Source organism: Opisthocomus hoazin, chromosome Z, assembly GCF_030867145.1.
Source record: "Opisthocomus hoazin isolate bOpiHoa1 chromosome Z, bOpiHoa1.hap1, whole genome shotgun sequence".
Lineage (NCBI taxonomy): Eukaryota > Metazoa > Chordata > Aves > Opisthocomiformes > Opisthocomidae > Opisthocomus > Opisthocomus hoazin.
The window spans coordinates 57,450,286-57,475,753 of record NC_134454.1 but is presented as its reverse complement, the minus strand read 5'-3'; the positions used below and the strand labels follow the sequence as shown (position 1 = coordinate 57,475,753).

Genomic DNA, 25,468 nt, shown 5'->3' with positions numbered 1-25,468 from the left:
CTCTCCTCTCCGCGGAGCACAAGGACATCCTTGTGTGCTGGCAAAGCAGCTTCCCTGCCCACCATCTATCGCAAGCAGTCTGCTGATGCGTTAAGCCCAGGTGGCCTTCCTGACCACGTAGTGATGCTGATATAAGCAGGGGGCCTCTCTGGACATCTTGTTGCACTGCCTGGTTGTCATCATGGCGAAGAAGTGTGTCTTTATCTCCAGCTTGAACCTCTCTAGCTTCAGCTTATGCCGTTGTCGCTCTCCTTCCCACCAGGCACTGCCAGAGTGCTGTCAGGTGCCCCGAAGCCATCTTTGCTTCAGGTTGAACCAGCACCTCCTCACAGAACAGTGCTTCAGACCTACCAAACCAGTGACCTCCTGAACACCCTCTGCTTTGTTGTTGTCTCTCCTCTTTGGAGCCCCAAAAAGGACATAATGCCTGGAAGAGGCCCGATGGGCCCAGAGCCAAGGGGATCACCCCCCTCCTCTGTAAAAATCCATCTCATCTGCCCTGTAGAACTTACCAACTAAGAAAAACTAGACAAGAATGATCACAGCAAAAACAAGGACACAGAGAACATGACTTGCCTCAATTTAGCTTGCTTAGCTGAGACCAGAAGACCATCTAGACCACTGTCCTGCCCCTGACACTGGCCACAGCCTACAGTAGTGGAAGAGTGTAAGGACATGTGAGGTATGCAGAAGGGGATTTTTGGGAATGCTTTCCCAGCTTCCAAGAACTTGAGTCTCATGGGTGATGAGTTCAGATTTAATAGCTCCTGAATCACTTTTTGTCCACGAGTTTATCAGATTGCTTTTGAACTCTGCGTAAACCTTTACCATCCACAATGTCCTGTGGTAAGGAGTTCCGCAATGTAATTAGCTAAATGTTGTGTGAAAAAGTACTTCTTTTCATGTTTGAAAATAATAGGGGTTGTGTTTGAAACTAGTGCTTTCTGGTATTACTGATGCTCCTTACTTCAACAATTCCCTAGTCACCTTCTCTGTTCTGCTTAGGTGGAGCGCATGGGATTCCACCACATCCACAAGACTATATGCCTTCAAACATCTGTCTTGCTCTTCTCTGTACTTTACCCAGAGCAGATGCAGGGACAAGAACTGCATAGGGTTTAAAAAAATGTGGCTGCAAACTGAGTTTGGCAGAGAGATGTTCTCTGTTTTCTTGTCTTTTCTGTTCCCAAAAGTTCCTAGCATGGAGTTTGCTGTTTCAGCAAACTGTGTGCAGAGCTATGTACTTTACCCTCAGGATCTCATCCTGAGTGGGCATAATCCATTGAAACCCTGTCCCTGCACCCGTAAAGGTCAGAGAGAGCTTATTCTTTAGAATCTTCCAACTCCTTTACCTCCACTCCAGTGTCCTCTCTGCTAAGCTAAGATAGCTTCCAGGAATACTCAGCTGGGGAGCTGGGGTAGCTCATTTGTGCTTTCATATCCTCTTAGTGTTGCCTAACACTCCAAATTTCTGCCCCCTCCCCCTTGTCCATGACACAGTGACAGTACAACAAGGACTATGCCCCAATAAAATACCTTTTTGGTTTTTTCTATTGGGCTGAAAGTTTTCTGCCATCTTTATATGCCATTCTTTCTGCAGCCCTACTGGTTTCTTTGGGATTCGTATTTACTCCAAACATCCAAACTTCAGCTTTTGGAGTAAGTTCCTTCAGCATGTTCAGCCCCAAGACAGGTGAGAGGCATTGGAGGGCCGTGGGAGAGAGACTGCATGTGAAGAACAGGAAAGAGGGGGTGAGCCATCCCCGCTGTGCACACAGTCATCCATAGCCTGCATTATGGTGGCTGTCAACCACTATGGGCACTGTTTCAGAGACATGTAGCCAGAAATGGCTACAGTATGAGCTATGGGTCCATGCATTGGCATTGCCATTATGTTGGGGGTAACCCGGTACCTTCCAAGGTCAGCATATGGCCCTATGGGCATTACTGAGAGTTTAGTACTGGTGAGGTCGAAAAGGTGCTGTCTTGAATCAATGTCCATGAAAGAGAATAAAATATGTTTTCACTGTTTCGCCTATCCCAGAGAGCACTAACTTTTCTGAAAGTGACATGTGATCAGTCCGGCACAGTATCAAACCTCCACTCTGGCTTTGTTTAATTCCTGTCAATTACTTTTTCTGTGCCTGGTGCAATGCCCGTAGTAATATTCTCTCCTGATCTCTGTGAGCAATAGATCTGGCCTTTTAGGGTGAAACTGGTGTGGCCAGCCTTTCTCAGAAACATTGTGGCCTGTGGTATGTTACCTTATGTGAAGGGCCACTTTGTAGGGCACTGTCCACACAGTTTGGCAAAAAGATCACAGCAGGTCTAGTGTGTCCTGCATCCTATCTCTGACAGGGACCACCTGATTTCTTCAGCAACACAGCCTGAAAGGAACAAACAGACAACTTCTTGTGTCCTGAATAAAGAACTCAGATAAGAGGGTGCTCTTAAGATTGCTGGAACAACAATTTGAAGATCTGGCATATTAATGGTTCTGCCACAGCTTTGACATACTTTCCTGAACAAATCGCTTCACTGCATCATGCTTGAGTTTCCACCTCTGTTCAATAGCGAGTCGTTATAAGGACCCCCTAAAAGCTAGCAATTATTCCAATTAAGCCAAGAAAATGGTGCTGCTGACAATCTTTTCAAGAACTGATGACATTTCTTGCAGGTGAACACTGTCATTTGCTTGGTGGTTACCAGAAGGCAGTCAAAGATGTTAGAGCTAGTAGTAATCAATTGACCATGTAAAACCACCACTGACTGAAGAACCTGACTTAGATCCCACCTCTTTGTTTAAACTTGTCTGTAAATTCTTCACATTTTTATCTGGCAAGAACAAAGATAAATTGCTTTAAATGTAACCACGACCTGTAAACATTACATGCAACTTCTGAAGGATGGATTAGATTCTTTATTGGGTGAGTGGTGCAGCTTCCAGATTGAGGTTGAGAGGTTGGCTCAACAGTTTCCAAGACTTGAGCATGTCCTCTCTGAAACAGAAATAGGGTCTTCTGCAGAATGAGGAAGAGAAGAACCACTGTCTTCAGGCCAAGGGTGCAAGATGACAAACTGGAAGAAATGGACATGCACAGGTGGGCATTTGCTGGAGGAATATTCAGGCTCTTGGAGAACATAGGGGATCTGGGGCAAAAGAGAGGTTTCACCATGGTCTTCAGTCCAAAATGCAGACAATAAAAGGTTTGAAAGTGTCGCCCTGAACAAAGGAATGAAAGACAATAAACACACAGGAGTAGGAAAGCTCTCCCTGTCTTGAGCAAATTTTGCATTTGTACATAGGCACACTGGAGCCACAGGAGACTGAACCCTCCTCTGCAAACAGTTCAGACACCATGAAATGCTCAATGTTTTTACTTCTATCCTCAGCCAGTCTCTGAATTGCCTCCACCCCTGTCCAGATCCTCAGACAGCTTGGGCTGCAGCATGTAGGGTCAGCCTGGGTGCTAGGTCACTCAGTTTGCAGCCCCAAGGGAAGTCACAGCACAGTTTCCTTCTCTGCATCACATTTCAGCTTGCCAAACCCATTAGTTTACCTGTGAAACTATGACAAATTCAGAAAAGTGGTATTTCAAAACTGTGCCCGCCTTCCCCAGTTGTTCATAGGGAATGGTACTTGCATTTGATTGCTTTGCTGATCCTTAACTATCTTAATTTTACTGTGGTAACCCTTGCTAGCTAATTATTCTCTCCAGACTAGTATAGCTTATCCTCTAGCTCTCAGTGCTTTACTCAGGACAGTCACTCACTGATTATTTTTTCCAGAACACTGGGATGCGTATCAATGTGACTTATTATTTTCTTGAGGTGTCCCTGACCATCAGACACTTCATCAGATTCTTTAATATCTTTTGCATCCTGTTGCTATAGACAAGTCATGCACCTGCTGGACCATCTGCTATTGCAGACTGCAGTTCAACCCATGCACACAAGAGATTTCTTTATCCACTGTGTTAAATGGTATCTGTCCGTACGGAGAGGCCAGCCCAAGGTGTTTCAGAAGCACAGGCAAAACCTGATCTTTTACCTGACACTAACTCCAAAGGACTCCAGTTCTACCTTCAGAAGTTGAAAAGAGCGTGTGGGGAAACCTGCAGGGCAACGTGGCGTGCTGGGTGCTCTTCTTCCTGCACCCAGGAAAATGGGAGGTCTGAGACAGCGCAGTGGCACCAGCCAGGCAAGCTTTTATGGACTCCGGCACAGACTGGGGAAGTGCTGGGGCTTTTGTTCCTGTCCTGCCAATTTTCTTTTCCTGCTCCCTGTCTTTGTCTCTTGTTCCATTTCTTGCTCATATTTACAGAAGGCACTAAAAAGCCTTGCTGTAATCACCTGACATTTGCATTAATTGTTGTTAGGCCTTTTGTTTTTTTTCTTTCATTCTTTTTTACCTGTCACAACTCAGCCTCTTAAGAAGTTGTTCTGTAGGTTAGTCAGGCAATTCAGCAAAACATCCAGCTTTCCATCACGGTCCCAGAGCTTTGCATGCACAGCAAGATTTTCTTTTCCTATTCCCCTGTAGTATGGGCTGAGAGTAGAACGCCTCTGGTTTGTTTTGTTGCATACGTGACCCTGCATCACTGAAAACCATACAGCTGAGTTTAGTGTTTGGAAGCAAGTCAATTGTCTTCCTGACTTTCTTTATCCTGTGTTCGGTCTCTGTGATGTGGCATTAATTTCATTTTGGATACAGATTGTTTCACTGCCTGCTAACAGGTTATGGACAATATTGGCAATATTGGCAAGAACAGCTTATTGGCAATACGGACAGAGAAGGCTTCTGTTACTTGCCATAGCTTGAGAGAATGCAACTGCAGGTGTTGTTTTGATAAGTCTTAATGTACTGTGTTGGAAGAGTCCATTTCCCAGGGATACTTTTCTTGGATGAATTATTTGTTCAGTCTCACAAGGTCCTTTGGAGTTGTTTTTTTCGGTCAGTGTCCCTGGGCAACTGATACCTTCTGAAGATACTTGACAAAAATGTCTTCTCTTTGTTTTCTCTGTGCAATATGTTGTTACCACTAGTGGTATTGCACAACCACTCAGTGTGAACACATCAGTTACTGGTGTACCCCAGAATATTTCACAGCACTTTTGAACCCTCCCAGGTTTCACCAACAGCTTCTTACTAAATCATGAAGATTTGGTCAACTTTATTCTCTGTTTTTGCTGCAGAGTCTTTTTATCTGGAGGTATCACATGATTAAAGTAACAGATGTAAGGAATGCCAGCTGGAGGCTGAGTGTCACTTACCTGATGCAGAATGAAATCTGGCAAAAGAAGGAGTAGTTAATACCCCTTGACAGAGAATAGAGGTCACTATGCACTGGAAACAGTGGCTGCTGTCAGTCCCATGATTAGGTTCAGACCCTGGTTTTAGTTATAAATGTTACCTTCCCATCTCAGAACATAAACTTTGTGATTTAAGTGACCAGCCACATAGCTGAGATGGTGACTCTAAATTACCAAGTTCTCCGCTGCAGCTGTGGTGAATAGTTCAGGAGCAAACCATAGGATTAAATGGGTTTGCATAATGGGCCAGCATAGAGCTACACATAGCAATCAAATTATCAAAAAGCACTTTCATATTCTTCCTTATAATGATGCATTTGCATTCTTTCTGTGGGTTGATCATGAATAGACAAAGGTCTAAACTTGCAGAATAACTTGTCAATTTAACTCATGAATAAACCTGCAGGAGGAATTGCCATTAAAATACATTCTTTCTCTCTTTGGTGAGGTGATCCCACAACTTTCAGGGCTTTACTAGCAAGCTATATAGGACTAGTACATTTAGGGTAATAAGATTCCTGTCTTGGCTCAGTTTTGAATGTTTTATGAGCCAATTAAAACCACTTGAAAGAATTTAGTGACACAGGCACCACACATTTTATTCCCTGACAACCGAGCTCTGCATTGTTTTCTTAGGGATAGGATTAATGAAGGTTTTTTAAAAAACTTTGCCCCAAAGGGAAGTACCCAGGTCCCAGTTATTTGTATTTTTAAGCACTGAAACTTGGCAGCCAGAGTACAGCTTGCAGAACTTTTCACTGATCCAAAAGAACCCTAAATATACTTGTATTTAGGTCTTCAAGTGTGGTAAAGTATTGTGTTTACTGTGATCTGCATGGCCCCACAGCACCTCCTGAGTTGTAATTTGTGCATGTGTGTTTGTGCGTGTGTGTGTCTATGACCTGAGGATCTGGAAAGATTTCTGTTTAAAGAGTATTTCACAAAAAGTTTTATCCACAGAGGAAGTCACACCAGCCTGATTACATCAGAGCACTTATAGAGCTGAGGGTCTCCAGCTTGACTGCCTACTCAGACTTCCTTTAAAAAGGGAGGAACTAGTCAGTAAACAGCAAAGTTATTTGCTATCTATGTTTTAAAATAGGGGTCATCTGGAAATAGTCATGATGCCTTAGGGTCAAATTTTCAGATGTACAAATCACTATTTCCGTGGACTTCAAAGGAGCCATGCTAATTTTCCACCCTCAGGCGTCTGACCTCTGGATTTTTCTTCAGCTTTCACACTACGTTCACTACCTTCCTTACCACACCTTTCACCAGACAAAGTAATATTTAGCCCTTTGCTGATATTCTGTGCTGAATTAAAAGTTCCCACCACCACTAAGCAACACAGAATACCTTCATTCATGATTTTCAAAGCCATGAAAAGAAAAATTAAGATTTTTTAAAAGATAGTTTTAACTTCCCCTTGGCAACTTTTCCCTAGGTGTATAGCTTGATAATTTCTGATGCCCCAAAATGAGGAAGTAGGAGACATCAACCACAGGGGCCCGGTCACCCTGACTGTGGCAGAGGATAGGGCAACAGGACTTCACACCACATCCCTATGCTGGTGGAAAAAATGGAAAGAAATTGGTATGGGGAGAAGGAATGAGTTCCTATAAACAGCTCTGAACCAGTGCTCACTTACAGATCACTGAAGTCACCACTTGCTTATAGAAATACCATGCAGCCTCCTGCTGACCTGAAACCTTAGGCACTTGTCAAATCACATAAAAGCAGAAGAACACAGAACTAGTCATACTAGATCATACTAAAGTCCGATTCAGCTTAACATTCTTTTTCTAACAATGGCCAGGAGCAGGCTTCTGAAGGAAATTACAAGAACTGGGCATGTAGAGAGCAATTTTCTGGATTTGTGCTCTCATCTCCTGTCTGTCAGTCAGGTGTCCTGTTCCTAGGACCACTATAGAGCACCCAGGTGTATTTGTGGTGCGTTTTCCCTGCCCCAATGGTTGGCAGGGCTCAAACAGACAAATATGCAATTTTCACTCCAGACTGTCTGCAGGTAACAGCCTACCTCCAACTCACCCACCAGTGCACTGCATTGAACACAATTTCAAAACATTATTTTTTGAGGCTTGAAATAACTGAATTTCCCTGGGCTTTAATTTACCACTTGACTAGTTTCCTATTTAACCTTTCACTTCAATCCTTATTTCAGAGCATGAAATGATACCCTTGCACACCATATTTCTCTTTTTGAGGCAAGCCTACCAAAATTATCTTCTGCTTGGATGTGATGGGAACTGCATGCAACTTTCTGAAACAACTTGGTGAAAACAACGTACTACTCACAGAAAATTCTCAGTGAGGGTTGCAGCTGAGAAACTTTGATAGCAGGAATGGCATATCAGACACTTTTTACCTGAAGTTCCACTTATTTAGAAAGGAAAGGGCACGAAAATTTTCTGAAAGAATAATCTTTCCCAAACTCAGTTTCTGAAAGGTATCTAAGTCAGTGCCTGGCTTTAAGCAAAGGAGTTGCCATAGAAATACTCCTGTGCTTAATTTGATGCCTGATAAATCAGGGATTTAACCAGGGACACTGTAATTAATCACACAACTTAGTCAGGACTTGCTAGCTAGATATATATATATATATATATCTTACACAGATAAGGCACAGCAGGGAATCTTACCACAGGTTCAGACTTTAATTAGACACATCTTAATTATCTTGCGGGATGAAAGACCTTAAAACAAAGCTGGAGTGACTGTACATCCTCTCAATACTGTATTTATTCATTCTTAGGATTTAAATAAGAAGACTTATGAGGAAGACAAAGCCCACACAGAGAGACTCCTCTCCCCACATGCAATGAATTTTTGTTTACTGCTGCTCATCTAGTTGATTTTCATGGGCAGCAAAACCTGCAGTTGAAACACAGCAGTGCTGAATTAGCTGTGGAAGTGTGTGTGTGTCTGTGTGTGTCTGTGTGTGTCTGTGTGTGTGTATAGACATGTGGGGAAGTATGTACATGGGAGTAATCTCATCTTTCATTTTGTGTATTAATGACAAAATGGATCCAAACAATTTCTGCATTTAACAGCAGGCCATTTAGCTGAGGTCTCGGTGAAATCCACACAAATAATTTACAACTGCTTGTCTGGTCTATGGGGCTAGACTTGTTGGTATGCTCAGACAGGAGATAACAACCTCCATCGGTCCACTCACTGTTGTCCTGTCACATACTGGACCAGAGACAAAGAAAGCATGGTAGGGAGCAGAGTGCTTACGTGAAAGAAAGGATGGTCTCATTTCCAGTTTCTGCTCTCCCAAGCATTTCACCAGTCCAAAATTTTTGGAGCCTAAGAGCCTGTTAACACCTGAGAGATAAGAGATGTGCATCTCTTCAGACTGATGACAGAACCAAGCTCAGGTTTCTCCATCTTGGGGAGAGAACATTTTCCAACACTGCACTGTTAGCACAGGAAGGAGGGAGGCAGTCTGTCCTTGTTGCAACGATTTTCAAATAGCATCTCCTTATTTACTGTTGTTTTTGTTTTACTTAGCGGCTGTGAATGCACCTCCCCACAGCATGGAGTTAACAGCCTCCTAAGCTTCAACGAGACATCTTGTTTTATTGTAATCTCACAAAGAAGGCTGTAACAACCTTTGGTGGCAGTGCAGGCTAAACACACTCCAGAGAGCTTGCGCTGCACTGATTGACTCCAAAGGAGATGTGTTTTCTTCACAGGGCCTGTGGAGCAAAGGCAGCACGAAGCAGAGCCCCTGGGGACCCATCAGGCTAGCTAAGAGATTTAGTCAGGGACACTGGGATAATAACGAACCTTGGTTAATTCTGGGCCCAGCCCCTAACAGTGTGTCTCGAGAAAGGGAGAGGAGGAGGAAGGCAACAAATGAGCGTGGCATCTCGCAGGGCAGAGATTAACAGCCAGCTTTATTGTGTCGGTGGAGGGGGATCAGGGTCAGCAGTGGGGGATGGCGCACGGCTGGTCCCGTGACAGTGTGTGGGCCAGCTGTAGGGAGTTGGGACTCGGTGTTGCAAGCAGGAGCGGTCCCGCATCCACAAGGGCCAAGGGGGGCTGGAGCTGGTGCCGCTCTCGAGTGCTGTGGACCCACAGGAGGACCCAAAGGCAGCTGGCTGGTGGTGCTGGGGCTGCCGGTCTTGTGTGCCAGCAAGCTGTGGGATAGCCCCAGCACCACCTGGCTGGGGGTGCTGCTCCTAGCACTTGGTGTTGGAGCACGGCTCCTCTCCTGGCATCTTCTGGGCCGGCTGTAGCTATTTTGGGCCTGACGTTGAAAACTGGAGTGGTTTGGCAACCTCTTGGGCCCAGGTGGGCTAGAGCTGCCACTGCCCTGAAGCACTGGGGAGCTGTGGGATGGCCTTAATATATCATTGCTGGGGCTGCTGGTCTCCACTGCCAGGGAGCCATGGTACAGCCCCAATAGCAGCTGGCTAGTAGTGCTGGGGCTGCTGGTGTCAGGTGGTGGGGAGCTGCGGGATGGCCCCAGCACTGCCTGGATGGCATTCTGCTCTCAGCACTTGGTGCTGGCATCTTGCCATGGCATCTTCCAGGCAACTTGTAGGGATGTTGGTCCCAACGTTGCAAGCAGGAGCGTTCTCACATCTGCGCATGCCCAGGGGGGCTGGAGCCCCTGCCACTCTCTGGCTTAGGAGCCACAGGAGGACCCAATGGCAGCTGGCTGGCGATGCTGAGGTGCTGGGGAGTTGTGGCATGGCCCCTGCAGCACCTGGCTTGGGTGCTGCTCCCAGCACTTGCTGCTGGTGTGCGGCTCCTCTCCCGGAGTCTTCTGGGCCGGCTGTATGGATTTTGCCCCCAACATTGCATCTGGGAGAGGTTTTGCACATGTCAGGACCAGACGGGCTGGAGCAGCTGCTGCGCTGAAGCACTGGGGAGCTGCAGGAGGACCCCAATAGCAGCTGGAGGGTGCTGCTCTCCAGAGCTCAGGAACCGTGGGATGGCCCCAATGCCGCCTGCCTAGCAGCACTGGGGCTGCTGGTCACTGGTGCTGGGAAGCCATGGGACCGCCCCGATGACAACTGGTTGGCATTGCTGGGGCTGTTGGTCTCCAGGGCTGGAGATCCGAGAAACTGCTCCGATGCCGCCTGGCTCCTGGTGCTGGGGCTGATGGTGTCCGGTGCCAGAGATCCAAGAGACTGCCCCGATGCTGTCTGGCTGGTGGTGCTGGGGCTGCTGGTTTCAGTTTCCGGGGAGCCATGGGACAGCTCAGAACCTGCCTGGTTCCCAGTGCTGGGGCCGGCAAGCTCCGAGCTGGGGCTGGAGATTGGAAGGGGAAGCAGGAAGGTGAAGGGCACAGCCCCCCAGGCACAGGGCAGGAGAGGCCAGAGCGGTGTGCCAGCCATCCAGGAGATGTTCTCCCATGATGGCAATCTGATGGAGAAAGGAAGATGGATGAGCCCCTGCTGCCCAGCATACAGCAGGTGCAGGGTGTCCCTGCTCTTCTCCCCTGCCCTGTTTCCAACTCCTCTGTCAAGCTGAAGCTCAGACTCACGGGGCAGCAGAGGGCCAGGACTGCTAGGGCAGCCCCTGGCATGGCACAGCGCTTGCACCCTCCTGTCTTGTGAGCCGGGCAGCAGGACACCAACCTAAAGGGGACTTGGATCCCCATGACAAGCATCTCAGAGAGGAAGTGATGCCTATCTCTGCAGAGCGGGCACTGGAAGCAAGAAATGCCAGAGCGCACAGACTGTCCTTGCAGGAGAAACAGAAGGAGCAGGAGTGAGGCCCTGGTGCTGCTGAGCGCCCACTGTGCCCCAAGGGCGAGGGAATGGCTCCTACCTGGATGCAGGCCCTGTGACACCAGGCGTGTGCATCCGGGCACACCAGGGTGCTGTGGGACTTTGCATCCCCCACCAGCTCCAGGCAGATGAGGCAGGTGGTGTTCTCCTCTGGAACCGCCTCCACTGCCTGCCCTGGGCAGTGCTCCCAGCAGAAGGTCCTGGGGGGAAGTGGAAAGGGATGGGTGAGGTGGGAAGTGCTGGGGCCTTCCCCGGTGGCGGTGAGGAGGAGAGAGTGCAGAGATCAAGGACCAACTTTATTGTGCTGGTAGAGGAGGATCAGGGCCAGCAGGGAAGGATGTCACATGGCTGGTCCCATGGCGGCGTCCAGCCCGGCTGTAAGGGTGTTGGGCCCGGCGACGCAAGCTGTAGCGGTCTTGCGTCCGCAAGGGCCCAGTGGGGCTGGAGCCCCTGCTGCTCTCCAGCACTCGGGACCCTCGGGTGGGCTGCGATGCCAGCTGTCTGGCGGTGCTGGGGCTGCTCGCCTCGGGTGCCGGCGAGCTGATGGATGGCCCCTGCACCGCCTGGCTGGGGGTGCCGCTCCCAGCACGTGGTGCTGGCATGCGGCTTCTCTGTCGGCGACCTCTGGGCCCAGTGTAGGGATTTGGGGCCCGATGGTGAAAGCGGGAGAGGTTTCGCTCCCGCATGGGCCCAGGGCCACTGGGGCAGAGGCCTCCCTGAAGTGCTGGAGAGCTGCTGGGGCACTCTTCCCCTGGCTGACTGGCAGTGCTGGGCCTGGCGAGCTCCGTGCTGGGGCTGGAGGCTGGAAGGAGAAGCAGAAAGGTCAAGGGTACAGCCTCCCAGGCGCGGGGCAGGAGAGGCCAGAGCCGTGCCGCCAGCCCTCCAGGAGCAGAGAGGCTCTACCAAGCCCACCCTGGGCACGCACTGCCAGGCCTTGCCTGGCCCCCAGCCACCAGCCCAGGGGCAGTGGGGGCTTCGCATCTTACCGGTGCCCAGGCCAGCACAGCTGTCGCACTCCCAGCTGTCTATGCTGCTCCTCAAGTCGGAGCACCCTACGTGGGTGCCCTCAGCAGCACAGGAGCTGCACAAGAGCAGTTCCCAGGGCCTGGGGAAGCAAACGGGTGCATGTCTGTGAGGACAACGTGACCGCAGCATGGGATTTTCAGGTAGAGCTCTCGTTCTTAGACCTTCTGCTTTGAGCCCTTGGCGAGACAGAGATGCCGTGCAGAGCCCCGGGGTGCAGCTTTGGCAACTTACCCCTCTTCCTCTGCCTGCTCCCGGCCTCCTGGACAGATGCAGTCACTGGCGTCACAGTGGCTGTGCCGCTCGCTCAGTGCTGCATCTGCCTGGCTGTCCCGTGATGGCAGTCTGATGGAGAAAGAAAAATGGATGAGCCCCTGCTGCCCCGGCGTAAGGCAGGTGCAGGGTGTCCCTGCTCTTCCCCCCCGCCCTGTTTCCAACTCCTCTGTCAAGCTGAAGCTCAGACTCACGAGGCAGCAGAGGGCCAGGCGTGCTGGGGCAGCCCTTGGCATGGCACAGCGCTTGCACCCTCCTGTCTTGTGAGCCGGGCAGCAGGACACGAACCTGAAGGGGACTCGGATCCCCATGATGAGCATCTCAGAGAGAAATGTGTCCCTGTCCCTGCAGAGCGGGCACTGGAACGAACAGATGCCATCGCGGACAGCCTGTCCCTGCAGGAGAAACAGAAGGAGCAAGAGTGAGGCCCTGGTGCTGCTGAGCGTCCACCGTGCCCCGAGGGCGAGGGAACGGCTCCTACCTGGATGCAGGCCCTGTGAAACCAGGCGTGCTTGCACGCCGGGCACACCAGGGTGCTGTGGGACTTTGCATCCCCCACCAGCTCCAGGCAGATGAGGCAGGTGGTGTTCTCCTCCGGAGCCGCCTCCACTGCCTGCCCTGGGCAGTGTTCCCAGCAGAAGGACCTGGGGGCAAGAGGAAAGGGATGGGTGAGGTGGGAAGTGCTGGGGCCTTCCCCGGTGGTGGTGAGGAGGGCAGAGGAGGTACCTGTACTGGTAGAGGAACTGCGTGACGCATCCACCCTCCATGGCACAGGGAAGGTGGAAGCTGCGGTGGCAGCGCGTGTCTCGGCAGGTGATGGTGGCCCCGGTCTCGCCGCAGACGAAGCAATGCTGGAAAGAGTACAGCATCCCCTGTCAGTGGCAGCCTCCAGGCCTCCCCAGCCAGCCCCACACCTCTGAGCAGGACGCAGGTTGTGGCCGCTGCTGGGTCACAGCCCGCAGATCCGCCTGGCAGACGAGGCTGGAGCCTCTGTCGAGCTGCCGGGAGCAAGACTTTTGTCCCCGAGCTGCTTGGAAGGCCTGGGATTTCTTTCACTCCCGCAAAGCTCTCCTGGCACAGATCTCCCTGTTCTTGTCAGGTCCTCACCTTCCGCGCTGCCCGCTTGACTGTGCACCGAATGTCCTCAGGGAGGAATCCCCTGAGGCCTAATTCCTCGACCCGCTGCTGACACAGATTGTTGGCAAAATACTGCAGAGGAGAAAAGGCGAGGAGCTGATGAGGAGAGTGTGGGGGGCACGGCCTGTCGGAAAGCTGGAGGGAGCCCTGAGGAACTCACCAGGCAAAACTCATGGGCACAGAGCCCCTGCTTCTGCAGTTTGTGCCCGCAGATATCTGGGTCAGCCTCCGGACGGCGGCACAGTGTGCATGCTGGAGGGGAGAGAGCAAACACCAGCGGGAATGAGCAGCTCTGCGGGGCCGGGGGCCGCGTCCCTGAGGGATTGCCCCCAAGGGCTGCTCTGTGGCTGCCCAGTCGGCCGATGGGCAGGGCTGGAGGCTTTGCAGAGGGAGGGGGCATTGCAGGCACGGGCGTCCCGGGAGGTGCCCAGTGCCCAGCCTGGGCCCTGCTTGCTGAGGAGAGGAGGAGCCCCTGCCCCGGGGCGTTCGGGGAGCTCATGCCTCCCCCTGCCACCACTCTCGGCCCTCGCTGAGTGCCCCACAGAATCACAGAATCACAGAATGTTCCGGATTGGAAGGGACCTCTGGGGATCATCTATTCCAACCCCCCTGCCGAAGCAAGGTCACCTACAGCAGGCTGCACAGGACCTCGTCCAGGTGGGTCTTGAATATCTCCAGAGAAGGAGACTCCACAACCTCCCTGAGCAGCCTGTTACAGTGCTCCATCACCCTCAGAGGGAAGAAGTTCTTCCTCATGTTCAAACGGAACTTCCTGTGCTTCCGTTTGTGTCCGTTGCCCCTTGTCCTGTCTCTGGGCACCACTGAAAAGAGCTTGGCCCCATTCCCCTGACACCCACCCTTGAGATATTTATAAGCATTTCTAAGGCCCCGACAACCCCTCTGCCAGGCTGCAGGAGGGACACTTTGCTCTCACCTGGCTCCATCGGGTCGAGGGTCTTCTTGTCCACAGCGGACGTGGGCCACGTCAGCAGGGAGTGCCTGGAGAATCCCTGCGCTGGGCCGTAACCTCCAAATTCACCTCTGCTGACTCTGAGGGAGAAGCAGGACGTGGGTGAGGGAGAAGAGAGAGGCGGGTGAGTCTCAGCACAGGCCCAGAGCCCCGAGGCGTGGGGCCCCCATCCTCCCTGGGCAGCCCCACGGCAGCCCCGTCCCTGCGCTGCACTCGCCTCACCTCACCAGGCCACACTGAGCCAGGCCCGAGCCCAGCGTTCCATCCTGTGACATCAGCACGGCTGGGCTGCGTGTGGCCCAGGTACAGGCAGGGGCACCCTGGGGCTCTGCCACCTGCTCTGAGATGGCCACCGCGTCCCGGGGGTGGGTGCGAAGTGCCGAGGCGGGGGCCCGAGCCCTCGGCACCCCCGTAGCCGGGGCCACGGGGAGCATCGGTTTTGCTCCTGCAATAGGGCAGGGATGCAGGCTAGTGCCTGTGCACTCTGTCAGTCGTTTTACTGTAGGACAGGGCAGCTTGTTGTTGTGGAGAAGGGGGGTCACGGGGAAGCAGAGGGGCTGCAACTCCACTGCCGTCATGGTGGAGAAGACCACACAAGATATAGACGTAGTTGTGTGGCTTGGTGGCTCAGAGATGGAAATAGCTTTACCAAACCCGCCTGGCAGAGCACAATCCAAGACTGCTGACCATGTGCGTGCAGGCTTGGCCTGAGATGTGTTATCACAGAGGTACAGAATAAGTGCTGGCTGTGCCAGGGCACAGATTAACCATGGATTTACGCCCAGAGTGTGCCAGTCTAATTGGCAGGCCTATTGGTCCCTTGTGAGTGCACCAGCACAAAGGGGATTATCATGCTTGGCCACTGTGGTCTTGCCACAGTGAGAAAAATCAGTCTGGATCCAGAATACCTATGTATTTAAGGTGAATTTGGTAAAGCACATTACAGCTCTGTTTTGGCATTTTTAATCAAAGGTGATTTTTGTGTGATCAGAATTCATTATCTTACCAAGTTAATTGATCTGAGCTTAATTTCGGAATTTTTTAGTCCTGAATTAGAATATCCACCCAAAAAATGCATGAAGTTTCAGTATACACTTAAAAAATTAATTTGTATTCATTTCTGTGAGAGCACAGTGTGTGGACTGGAGACCGGTCCGTGGATTCATGTCGGTGAAGTGAGAGAGCTGTCAGCACTGCCGGTGCTGGAGGAGTTTGGATTCAAACAGGAGCTGCCAAAATTATTTGTCTTAATAGATTTTCACCTTCCATGTCCTTTCACTTAGTCTACTTTCAGAGGACATATCCTTGGTTATAACTAGTGATGTTTTTCAGGAATGTAGTAACCTGTAGAATCTTTGACCTGGTATGTTTTTGAGGAACATAAAGCTTATGCCAACTAACTACACAAAAAGATTTTTTCATTCATTCCACACCAAACAGCATCAATCTCTTGCACATTAACGGGGCTAGCATTGTGACTAGATGATCTAAAAAGTTCTGAAACAGTAAATGTTAAAGTCTCCGTTTGTCTTGTCGTGACAGTTTCCTGAACTTTGACAAATGGAGTCCGTAAAAACTGTTGGTAAATTGGAGGCTATCAGGTCTTGTTTGTAGCAACATATATACAGACACATGTACAAACAACTCTGAAATGTGCCATTTCCTGAAAAGCGACGTTAATAGGACGTCACCACCTGTCACGATTGCTGCCGTTTCCAAAGATGTTGGTCTTTCAGCTTGACCTTTAAACCACTGTTAGGATACTTTTGAGTAATCAAGATTTGCATCTTCAAAATGTCAGTAGAACAAAAGCTACTGTTGTCCTGACTCAGCTGAGTAGATGTCAAAGACTTGCTGTTTAGCCGCTGACAAACTTTCAAGTCCATTTTAAGAGAAGAATGTGTTTTATTCACAGTTAGGGTTAGGATACACCTTTACCATTTAATTCTATTTATGCTGATATTTCTGACTCGTTTCTTGCCACCAACAAGTGGCAACAAGCAATTTTGATGTTTACACAGATTGTCTTCCCACATGTCTTCATGGGTTTTAAAGGAAAATCAAATGAAGAAAAACAGAAACTGGCTGTCCTCAGTTAAAGTGAAGGCATAGCATAGGGTTAAAGATCCATGAACTTCATTAATTCAGGAACTGATTTTGTTAAATGAGTACATTTGCTACGAGGGAAAAAAAAAAGCTCTCAAAACACTTTACACTCTCTTGGTAAGGCATTGGAGTCTCCAAGGAGTTGTAATTAAGCCCCTTTTTTATGGCCAGTGTATTTGTAAAAATTAACATAGAAGCAAAAGAAAAACAGATTGTTGAAGCTTTATCCAACTGTTTATTACTCTGGAGTACTCTTTATTTATTTTTGTTTACTGATCTGTCTCTTTTGCCTTGCACTGCATTTTGCAGAGATGTTAATTTGAGTGAAAAATCAGACTTCGCAGTCTTTTGCGTGATGTAAAAAATTGCACAAAGTACAGCGGTCCAGGTCCAGAATAGCCAGACAGCCAACACCTAGATGAGCTTGGGCATAGGCAGAGCTTCATTTTTATACTGAAGAAGTTCACATGGACAGAGCAAGAAGAGGAATGAGGAAAAGCTCTACACGCAAGTTGTTGGTGGCAAGCGGGCAGCTGTCCTCTGCCTGTCCCACAATGAAGTGATGCACACAGAAGTTTGACTTCTGTTCCCCAAATAGTCATGTAATTTTTACAAGACTGTGCAACACATCTGAGCTACGGTTCCCGCTCCACTGAAACGATGTAAATGGTTGCATCCCTCTGTTTCAGGAAGTCGAAAGCGGCCTTTGGATGTGAGAACTGATAAAGAGCGTTGAGACCAGTAGATTGGACTGTGCTGTAGCAGCTCAAAAGATTGTCGTACGTTGTGCATTTTCTGATCAATCTCTGACAAGCCCACTCTCTGTGACAGTACTGCAGCTGGGGGGGGGAAAGCGCTGTTTTAACACGGGATTAAATCAGTAGCTACCCACTCTGCTGAAGCACCTCACAGCTGGCGACAGCAAAGGAGAGACAGTCTTATGTGCTATAAGTGATACCTGCTTCTCTCTCATCAGTTTATATGGGAGCAAATCACGCCCTTCCACTGCAGATCTATGATGAAGCGTCTAAAATGAATGATAGACCTCCTTCTGGGAGTAATAGTCTTATTTCTGGGGCACATTTCTGGCATGGTTTCCCAAGGAACTTCCCATTTCTGACAGAGCAGGTGCCAGGGAGTCAGGAATCTGGCATTTCATTTTTAGGCTTCTATTTTGAGTGCATCCTCAGGGTGCTGGGTGTCGCACTGTCAGAGGGTCTTTGGTGGGGGTCCGTCCCGTGTCCTGCTCACGGCGCCTCGATGTTCATGACTCTCTGGAATGGCGGCGCAATACCGACGAGCACGGCGTGAAGGTAACGTTTACCTTCAGCATTTAGATGTCGCAGAGTACAGAAAACGGGGTGGTACCGAGATGTGTATTTCAGAGCATACGCTTCGTTACCCAGCGCAGCCCCTCACGCTCCGCCGGAGCAGGCCTTGCAGAGCAGTGACCTCTTTAGGACAAACCGAGCCACTGCCGGCGGCAGCACCTCCCCGTCGCCAGCTGCGCTTCCGTGAGATCGCCTTTCGCGCCCTGCCTGGGGCTTCTTCCCGCATTTTCGGGTCAGCGGATTTGAGCGAGGATGTCGTAACGCTGTGTGTGTACCGAGAAACCCAAAATGTTGCTCAAATGCGTCGTGCTGCAGGCTCCTTCTGTGACTTTTTTGTGTCAAGAATTGTACCCGCGTCTTCCCCTCACCCCCCCACCCGCCGGTTTTATTTGTTCACTGATGCTGTATCACCAGGCCGCTGAGGACGCTTGCTTTTTTGCCTTGCTGTTTTGCAAGTCAATGTTGTTCACTCCTCTTATTTTACCATAGAGACAGAATTTACGTGAGCACTGGATTTTTTTATGTTTGCTTCAAAGTGCAAACGCTGAAAGCCGAGTATAACTGGTTGACCGCTGCTTTCTTCAAAAGCTTCTTGTTCCAGGAGAGCATCTTGAAAAAACTGAACCCTAAAACTGAGCCCTAAAACTTTCAGCCACAGAAGATGAGGAACTTGGAATATATTGGGTTTGGAGTGCTTTACCTTTCTCGGGCCTGAGTCAGGAAGGAATTTTTTTTAATGTTTTCAATCAAACAATACCTAAAAACAATTCTGTAGCATCTTTTGTGCGTGATGATAATTGTAAATGTTTCTGCAGCCCAAGTGACATGTGGAAGAGTTTCCTCAAGAGCAGGAGGAACCACTAAGAACTGCTTAGCAGCAATCCTAGTTTCAGGCTCTGGTCCTGTCTGGTTTCCTGCGTTGTATGCCCATTCCAAGCGTACAGGGGGAACCTTCCACCGTGAGATCTCAAGCAGTTTGTGCAGACCTTTTCTGCAGGTTCTCAGCGTGTTGCGTTTCCCACCTGACGGTGTAAGTGCATCTCCTACCGATAGTGGTTATCTGCGCCAGCAGGGAAAACGGCTTAACTTAGCTGAGCGATCGTATAGACGGGTTCCTGAACTTTTCTTGAAGTTTTCCAGCCCTGCAAATCGCAAATCCCCCTTCCTCGAGCACCCGCCGCCGGGGGACGGGGGGAACCACCGACCGTCACCCCGCCGGAGGGGGGAGCGGGGGGGAGGAGCAGCCGGCCGCCCCGCAGGAAGCCGCAGCCTAAGCAGGTGTGTAAGCGCGGGCACGCCAGCACCCGAGGAGCCGCGGCAGCCGGCCCCGCCCGTCGCAGCCCCCCGGCCCCGACCCCCGGCAGGGGCGGGGGCCCCGCGGCGCGCCCGCAGGCCGTCCGGCGGCAGAGCCGCCTGGCTCGGCGGCGGCCGGCGGGCTGTGCCGAGCGGCGGGGCGGCACCGGGCTGCGGCGCCCGCCCCGCCCCGTCCTGCCCTGCCCTGCCCCTGGGGCCGTGCGGGCTCCTCCCGGGAGCGAGCGTGCGGTGCCCGGGGCGGGCGTTAGAAAGGCGTGTGCCGAGGGGGTGTGTTTGTGGGCTGGAGTTTATTATTATTATTAGGAAAGAAAGGGTAAAGGAAAAAAAAAGGGGGGGGGGGAGTGGAGGAGGAGGGAGGGGGGTGAAGGGGGGGGGGGGAAAAGAGGTCCGGAGAGGAGTTTCCAAAAACTTCCAAGGAACTCGCTGCTCCAAGTCCCAGGCGGCGGCAGCGGGCAAGAGCGATGCTGGAGCCTCGGGCGCTGCGGGAGCCGACAGCAGCGGCGGCGGCGGCGGAGGGGGCGGCGGCGGGGACGGCGGCGGCGGGGAGCGCGGTGGCGGCCGGGGCCGGGATGGCCGAGAAGAAAAAAGACGGCAACGGCAGGAAGGGGAGGAAAGGCAAAGGGCCCGGCAAGAAGCCCGCTCCGCCCGAGGAGGGCGAGGCGCCCGGTTCCGCCACAGGTAAGCCCGTCCGCAGGTGCAGGCGCCGCGCAGCCCGGACCCACCGCGCCCGGCCCCCTCCCGCGGGGCCGCACGCCGCCGGCGCGTCCCCGCCGCCCGCCCCGCCGCCGCCGCACGGACCGGACCGCACCGGACCGGACCGGACGGCACCGGAGGGGCTGCGCGCCCCGCGGCGGCGGCTGTTCGCCCGCCCGGCCCGGCCCGGCCCTGCCCCGCGGCGGAGGCGGCGGCGCTGCCGGGAGCGCCTCGGCCGTCCGACCGGGGACCGGTCTGCCGCCCGCCCTCCCGCCGGCCCCGGAGCCCTGCCCGGCTCCCGGCCAGCTGTGGCTCTTCTCTTTTCTTTTTTTCTTTTCTTTTTTGTTTTCCTTTTTCTTTTCTTTTTTCTTTTCTCTTCTCTTCACTTCTCTTCTTTCTTTTCTTTCTTTTCTCTTCTTTCTTTTCTTTTCTTTTCTTTTCTTTTCTTTTCTTTTCTTTTCTTTTCTTTTCTTTTTTGTTTTCCTTTTTCTTTTCTTTTTTTCTTTTCTCTTCTCTTCACTTCTCTTCTTTCTTTTCTTTCTTTTCTCTTCTTTCTTTTCTTTTCTTTTCTTTTCTTTTCTTTTCTTTTCTTTTCTTTTCTTTTCTTTTCTTTTCTTTTCTTTTCCTTTTCTTTCTCTCCTCTTCTTTCTCTTCTTTCTCTTTTTTTCTCTTTTTTCTCTCCTCTTTTCATCCCCCCTTCTGCTCACTCCTCCTCATCTTTTGGAGGGCGTGGGGTTATCTCTCCTATAACAAAATGCGTTTTCTGTCCCGTCCTTTCCCCAGGATTCGCTTAGCTGAGTTGAACAGATGGTAAACTTTCGTGTGGGGTACTTTGTCTAAACTTGCAGCTATTTACTCAGGGATGATCAGAGAGGACCTTTCGCTCGCTGAGCAGCATGTGTTTCTTCTCTTATGCCTCCCTGGTATTCAGTGCAGGGATTCGTGGCAGTGATACCCTTGTCCTTTGTAGGTGTCCACAGAGGCAGGACTCTGTGGATCAAGTCAAAGTAGGGTCGCAGCTGAGCATGCTGTCTCACACGCCTTAATTACCTATTTCTATCAGCCGAACACCCCAGTCGAGATCAAGACCCCTAGTGCTGTACAAACACATACGAGCACACGATGCTTTTCCTAGAGAGCTCGTGTAATGCCACCTAGTTTATCAGGAAGGCTAGAGGCACACGCAGATGCATATAGCTTTTTGCAACAGCAGTGTGTAGCTGGAGTTACTGGTTAGTTTATCTGTTTCTTTGAATTCTTTGCTGTTTGTGGGAAATTGTTTTAAAAGAAGCATATGAAAAGAAGAGTCAGTTGCCTGATTTGGGCTTTGTTTTCTTTTTCTTTTTTTTTTTTTTTTTGCTTTGGGTTTTTGTTCCCTCTGAACAGCCAAATGAACAGAATGCCCTGAAGGGTAAAATTTTCTAAATATACCTATGTTCATTTTGCTTAGTGCATCGTGTCCAACATGATGCTGCTCTAGACCTTAATCATCAGCCCTCAGGGAAGATGTGTGTGATTCAGCAGCAGCAGGTATGCCTTTGGGCTAATAATCTTTAGAAACTAGCACTGCCCAATGCATCCTCTTCTCCATGTCTCTCAGAGACACAGGTCACCCACCTTCTGCTCAGCAGTGGGTGTAACTGAATTTCAGGTACAGCAGGGGAGATTTCCCTTATTATGCCAAGCTAGGGACAAACTCTCTTTTTGACCACCTTTCTCTCTCTCTCAGTCTATTGGGTTTTTATAACACTTCTTGCTGTCACACTATGCGAGCATTGTGAGCATCTCCTGCTAAAACTCACTGCCTCCTGGAACGTTAAAACCTCTGGAAAACTTACCCATGACAGCTGGGCAGTTTGAAGTGTTTGAGGTTTTTTTGTTTGTTTTTGTGGTTGACATAGAAAACAGGAGGACAGTGACATGTTGGAGGGTCTGGGACAGGAAAGCTCTGTCGAGGAATCGTAAAGGAGATGATACACATTTTCTGATGGTGCATGCCTCAGAGTCCCGTAGCGTCCCATTCCATTCTTGTGGGAGGGCTTTCTTTTTCCTGCTCTGTGGACATTTTTGTGTCTTCAGCGGAGCAGGGTTGCTGCATTGGAGGAGCTGGGACAGTCTTGGGAAGTTGGGGCCAGCTCTGCGCAGGGCGTGGGCGACTCTGTGTGCCCTGGGCTGGTCGTTTATGCCAGTGCTGAGGAAGCAGGGAAAGGAGCTGTGCACCAGAGGGGATAATGTTTGAGTGGTCCAACCAAGTTGACTCTGAACTAGGCAGAGATTTTTTGGAAGATGGTCTTCTTTCTGTGGTGGGGGGAGACAGAATCTGGAGTCCGGAGGATCCACGCAGGTATATATCACCTAAAGTTTAGGTATCCATGTGTATTTAATTCCCACTTCTCATGCTGTGGTCTGGTCATGTCTGCCATGGTGAAAATTTTATCTGAAAATCTGAAAGGTGGCGAGTGTAGACTGAGGTTCACCAACGCCAGTGGTCAGATCGTGCCTAGCTCCTAAGGCTTTGCGAAAACTCCAGAGGGCTCGTGTCCCTACTAAGCCAAAATATGTCAGCGTTTGAAAAGTCCATTTTTTCTGGCAAGGGCTCACCTCATTTTTCGAAAGTGCCAATATGTTTTTGTCGGTATGAAACAGTACCGCCTTCATCCATACCTGACATTACTAGTCAAAAGTTTCCTGTGTGGGCAAGAACTGAGCATTCTTCTATCTTATGTAATTAAAATCCCACTCCTTCCAAGATGAGTGTATGTGGCAGGGTAATTCACATGTGTAGCTAATCCCTGTAGTGTTTGCAGGTACGGTATCTAGCAGGAGAATGAAATAAAGCATAAGACATCACTGTACACTTGGGTCATAATTAAATAATGTCACGCTGGCAAAGTAAAATTTATAAATTTTATCCAATGTGTTACTTAAGGATATTTTCTGGTTTGGGGGGCACTTGGAACAAGAACTGGTATTTAGCAGAGAAAGAACGGAAGGACTGGTTAATGTAAAATATAGCAAGACAGCAGTTTTACATTTCATGCAGTGGGCTTTTATTGTCTCTGTTCAAGCATATTAGAGCTTGAATTAATGACTGAGCTAAGTACGTTGATTAACAGTACTTACTAGGGATATGAAGGTCTTCTGACTTTGGTGGGACCATGATTTCTCCTTTTTTGCTAACAGTTTTGCAGTCATACCTGATGATCAGTTGGTGTGTTTAGGATATGCAGTGTGAGAGGTCATGAAACAGTTTTGCTTTTTAGTTACCTGCTTTCTTAAACTGAATTATGTCAGGAATTGTCATCTTCTCTGCTATGTTCTCCTCTGGCAGTAGTTTGCGTCTGCTCGTGGTCTTCTTTCCGCAAGAAAAACAACGGCTTGCAGCCAGTCATCAGTTTTTAGATCTGTGCACTAGCACAGAAGTCTTTAGCGCATCTGGCGTTTTTTGCTTAGCGCTGTTCTTTTCTGATCGTAGCTTCTCTCAGCTTAGTTTGCTTTTGACTGTCAACGTAGATCACATATCCCTTCCCTTTTGGGTCTGGAAGCGTTGTCTTATCGGTAACTTGTCACCAGATTGAGAATCAGCTTTGTCGTTTGGGAAGAAAGTGTATAAGAAAATGTTTGTTTACTGTATTCTAACATAATTTATCTGGGAAATCCAGAATTACTGTTGGGGAAGAAAGTTAGAGAGTTACTGAAAAAAAGCCCCAACTGAGCAGATTTGGCCTCTGCTGCTCAGCTGCACAGTGGTAACACAGAAAAAAACGTCTTCATGTTTTCCCTTGCCCAGGTGAAATCTGGGCTCTGTTACAAAAGTTTGGGGTGGTCGATGTTACTATGGTTTCTTTGTCACTAAAATTATGTAGAAGAGAATTTCCCCCCCCCCTCACTTCAAGTGGTTTTGAACAAATTGATTCTGTCTGGCTTGTGTCAAGTCCGGAGTGATTTTATATTCCCTCAGCAGGGCACTCTGGGCTATGATAAATACAGGGGGTGGAAAACTTGAGGAGAGTATTACAAACGGACAGAAGCTTACAGCTTTTCTCTGAGTGATTTCACTGAACTGATAGGCCAACTGAGCATGCAGATAGGCTGAACAAACCTGCCAGCAGGGCTTCCGAGGGCATCACCAGCAAGCTGAAAACACATCCAGCCTGGGCAGAGAAATGTAATGAAGGGAAGCTGAGGTTGTGAAGAAAGGTCTCCAGACCTTCCCCTCACAGAGACACTGCCCCTGACTCAGGGTGCTGTTGTAGCAGGAGCAGGCAGGCTGGGACTGGGCCCACTGTGTCAGCCTTTCAACCTTCTGGCAGCCAAACGTTAGTTTTGGACCATGTAAGGTGGTGCTGGTGAAGTGACAGAAAGGAATCAGCCCAGGGAAAAGCCCTCTGTGAAAGAGGTGTGTTTTGATAAATCAGATGATGCACCAGCCCATCAGCTGCCCATCACCTTTGTCAAGTGTTTGCGGGCATCTCGGGGAATGTGGGTTTTCAGGTGGTTTCTGCTTAGCAGAGAAGATGAGGGAGAGGCTGCTGGGCTTGAAAGGACAAAGCGTGAAAAGACATGAAGTATTTCTGAGGAAAACACCTTGATGGGTGCAAAGACTGACAGTGCTGTCAGAGCAGTGAACTCTGTGGCTATGTCAGCCACTGTCTAGTTCAGTAGCAGTGGTAGGAAGAGCAAGGGTCTGCAAAAATCTGGTGCACAAGGACAAAGTTGGTGGGGGAAGAGGGAAGAGCAACGGAGATGGCTCCCAGCCTTCATTTCACTGAGGTGGCCTCAGCAGCATTGTTCTGAACACATCTGTGCTCGCAGAGCCCAGAGAAGGGAGGCTGCGGTCATTGACATAGAAAATGGGTACCTCCTGGTGAGAAGTTTAATTTAGACTTAGATAAAATGCCAGAGCTTTGAGACTACATGACAGAATAACCAGCACGAAGTTCATATGAGATGAGTGTCACTGAACATCACCGTCGACTGTGTTCTGGTAGCAGGCTTGGTTGACAGAGGAAGAAATGCTTTTGATCATACTAAAGACCAAGCTGCAGGTCAGGGCTTGGTTCGGAGGATTAGAGCTCAGTCTGCGTCTTTCTCAGTTCCAGTTGATACTCAGTATTCATACAGAGAAGTCAGAAGGCAGGTCAATATTTTAGCATGAAGACAAGAGCCTTGGAGATGGAATGAGAGCCGTGATTTCTGATAAAACTTGTCCAATTCTAGACGAAAACTGTTCGTTAGAAGGAGCGACAACTTCTGGTGTTTCCAGGCCAAAGTATTTATGCGCTGCTGGTATTCCTGTACATTTTTCTGGGGGGAAAGCCTCTCCACCTATGTGCAATGCCTGAATGCTCCAAACATTCCACACAATCTTCAGAGCAATTTTGAGAATGAATCCTTTAAAAAGCATGTGAGTGTGTTCATGTTTTGTGAATAAATGAGATTAGTCACCATTCAACTTTTTTGACTGAACGCTACAAGTACTACTTGACTGTAGCCATGGAAATGCAAATAGAATTGTGAGGACATACCAGTACAGTTGA

General features: G+C 49.8%; 2 protein-coding genes across 9 annotated transcripts in view; one reads left to right on the top strand and one right to left on the bottom strand.

The window, feature by feature from the left end:
* NRG1 (neuregulin 1) overlaps positions 1 to 25,468 on the top strand; it is a 498,771-nt gene that overhangs the window by 292,341 nt on the left and 180,962 nt on the right. The window contains exon 1 of one of the 8 annotated variants that reach the window (XM_075410879.1): positions 19,870 to 19,913. The exons of the other annotated variants lie outside the window; for them this stretch is intronic. The gene's annotated coding sequence lies outside the window, so the exon portion shown is untranslated. Of the gene's footprint in view, positions 1 to 19,869; positions 19,914 to 25,468 lie in introns of those variants that run through there. 8 annotated transcript variants of the gene reach the window in all.
* On the bottom strand, positions 11,378 to 14,458 carry LOC104333562 (E3 ubiquitin-protein ligase PHF7). The gene is given in 10 exon segments (XM_075411338.1): positions 11,378 to 11,883; positions 12,068 to 12,186; positions 12,339 to 12,449; positions 12,666 to 12,803; positions 12,805 to 12,852; positions 12,854 to 13,021; positions 13,104 to 13,228; positions 13,485 to 13,586; positions 13,675 to 13,766; positions 14,449 to 14,458. Coding segments are annotated over 10 exon segments (1,419 nt in total).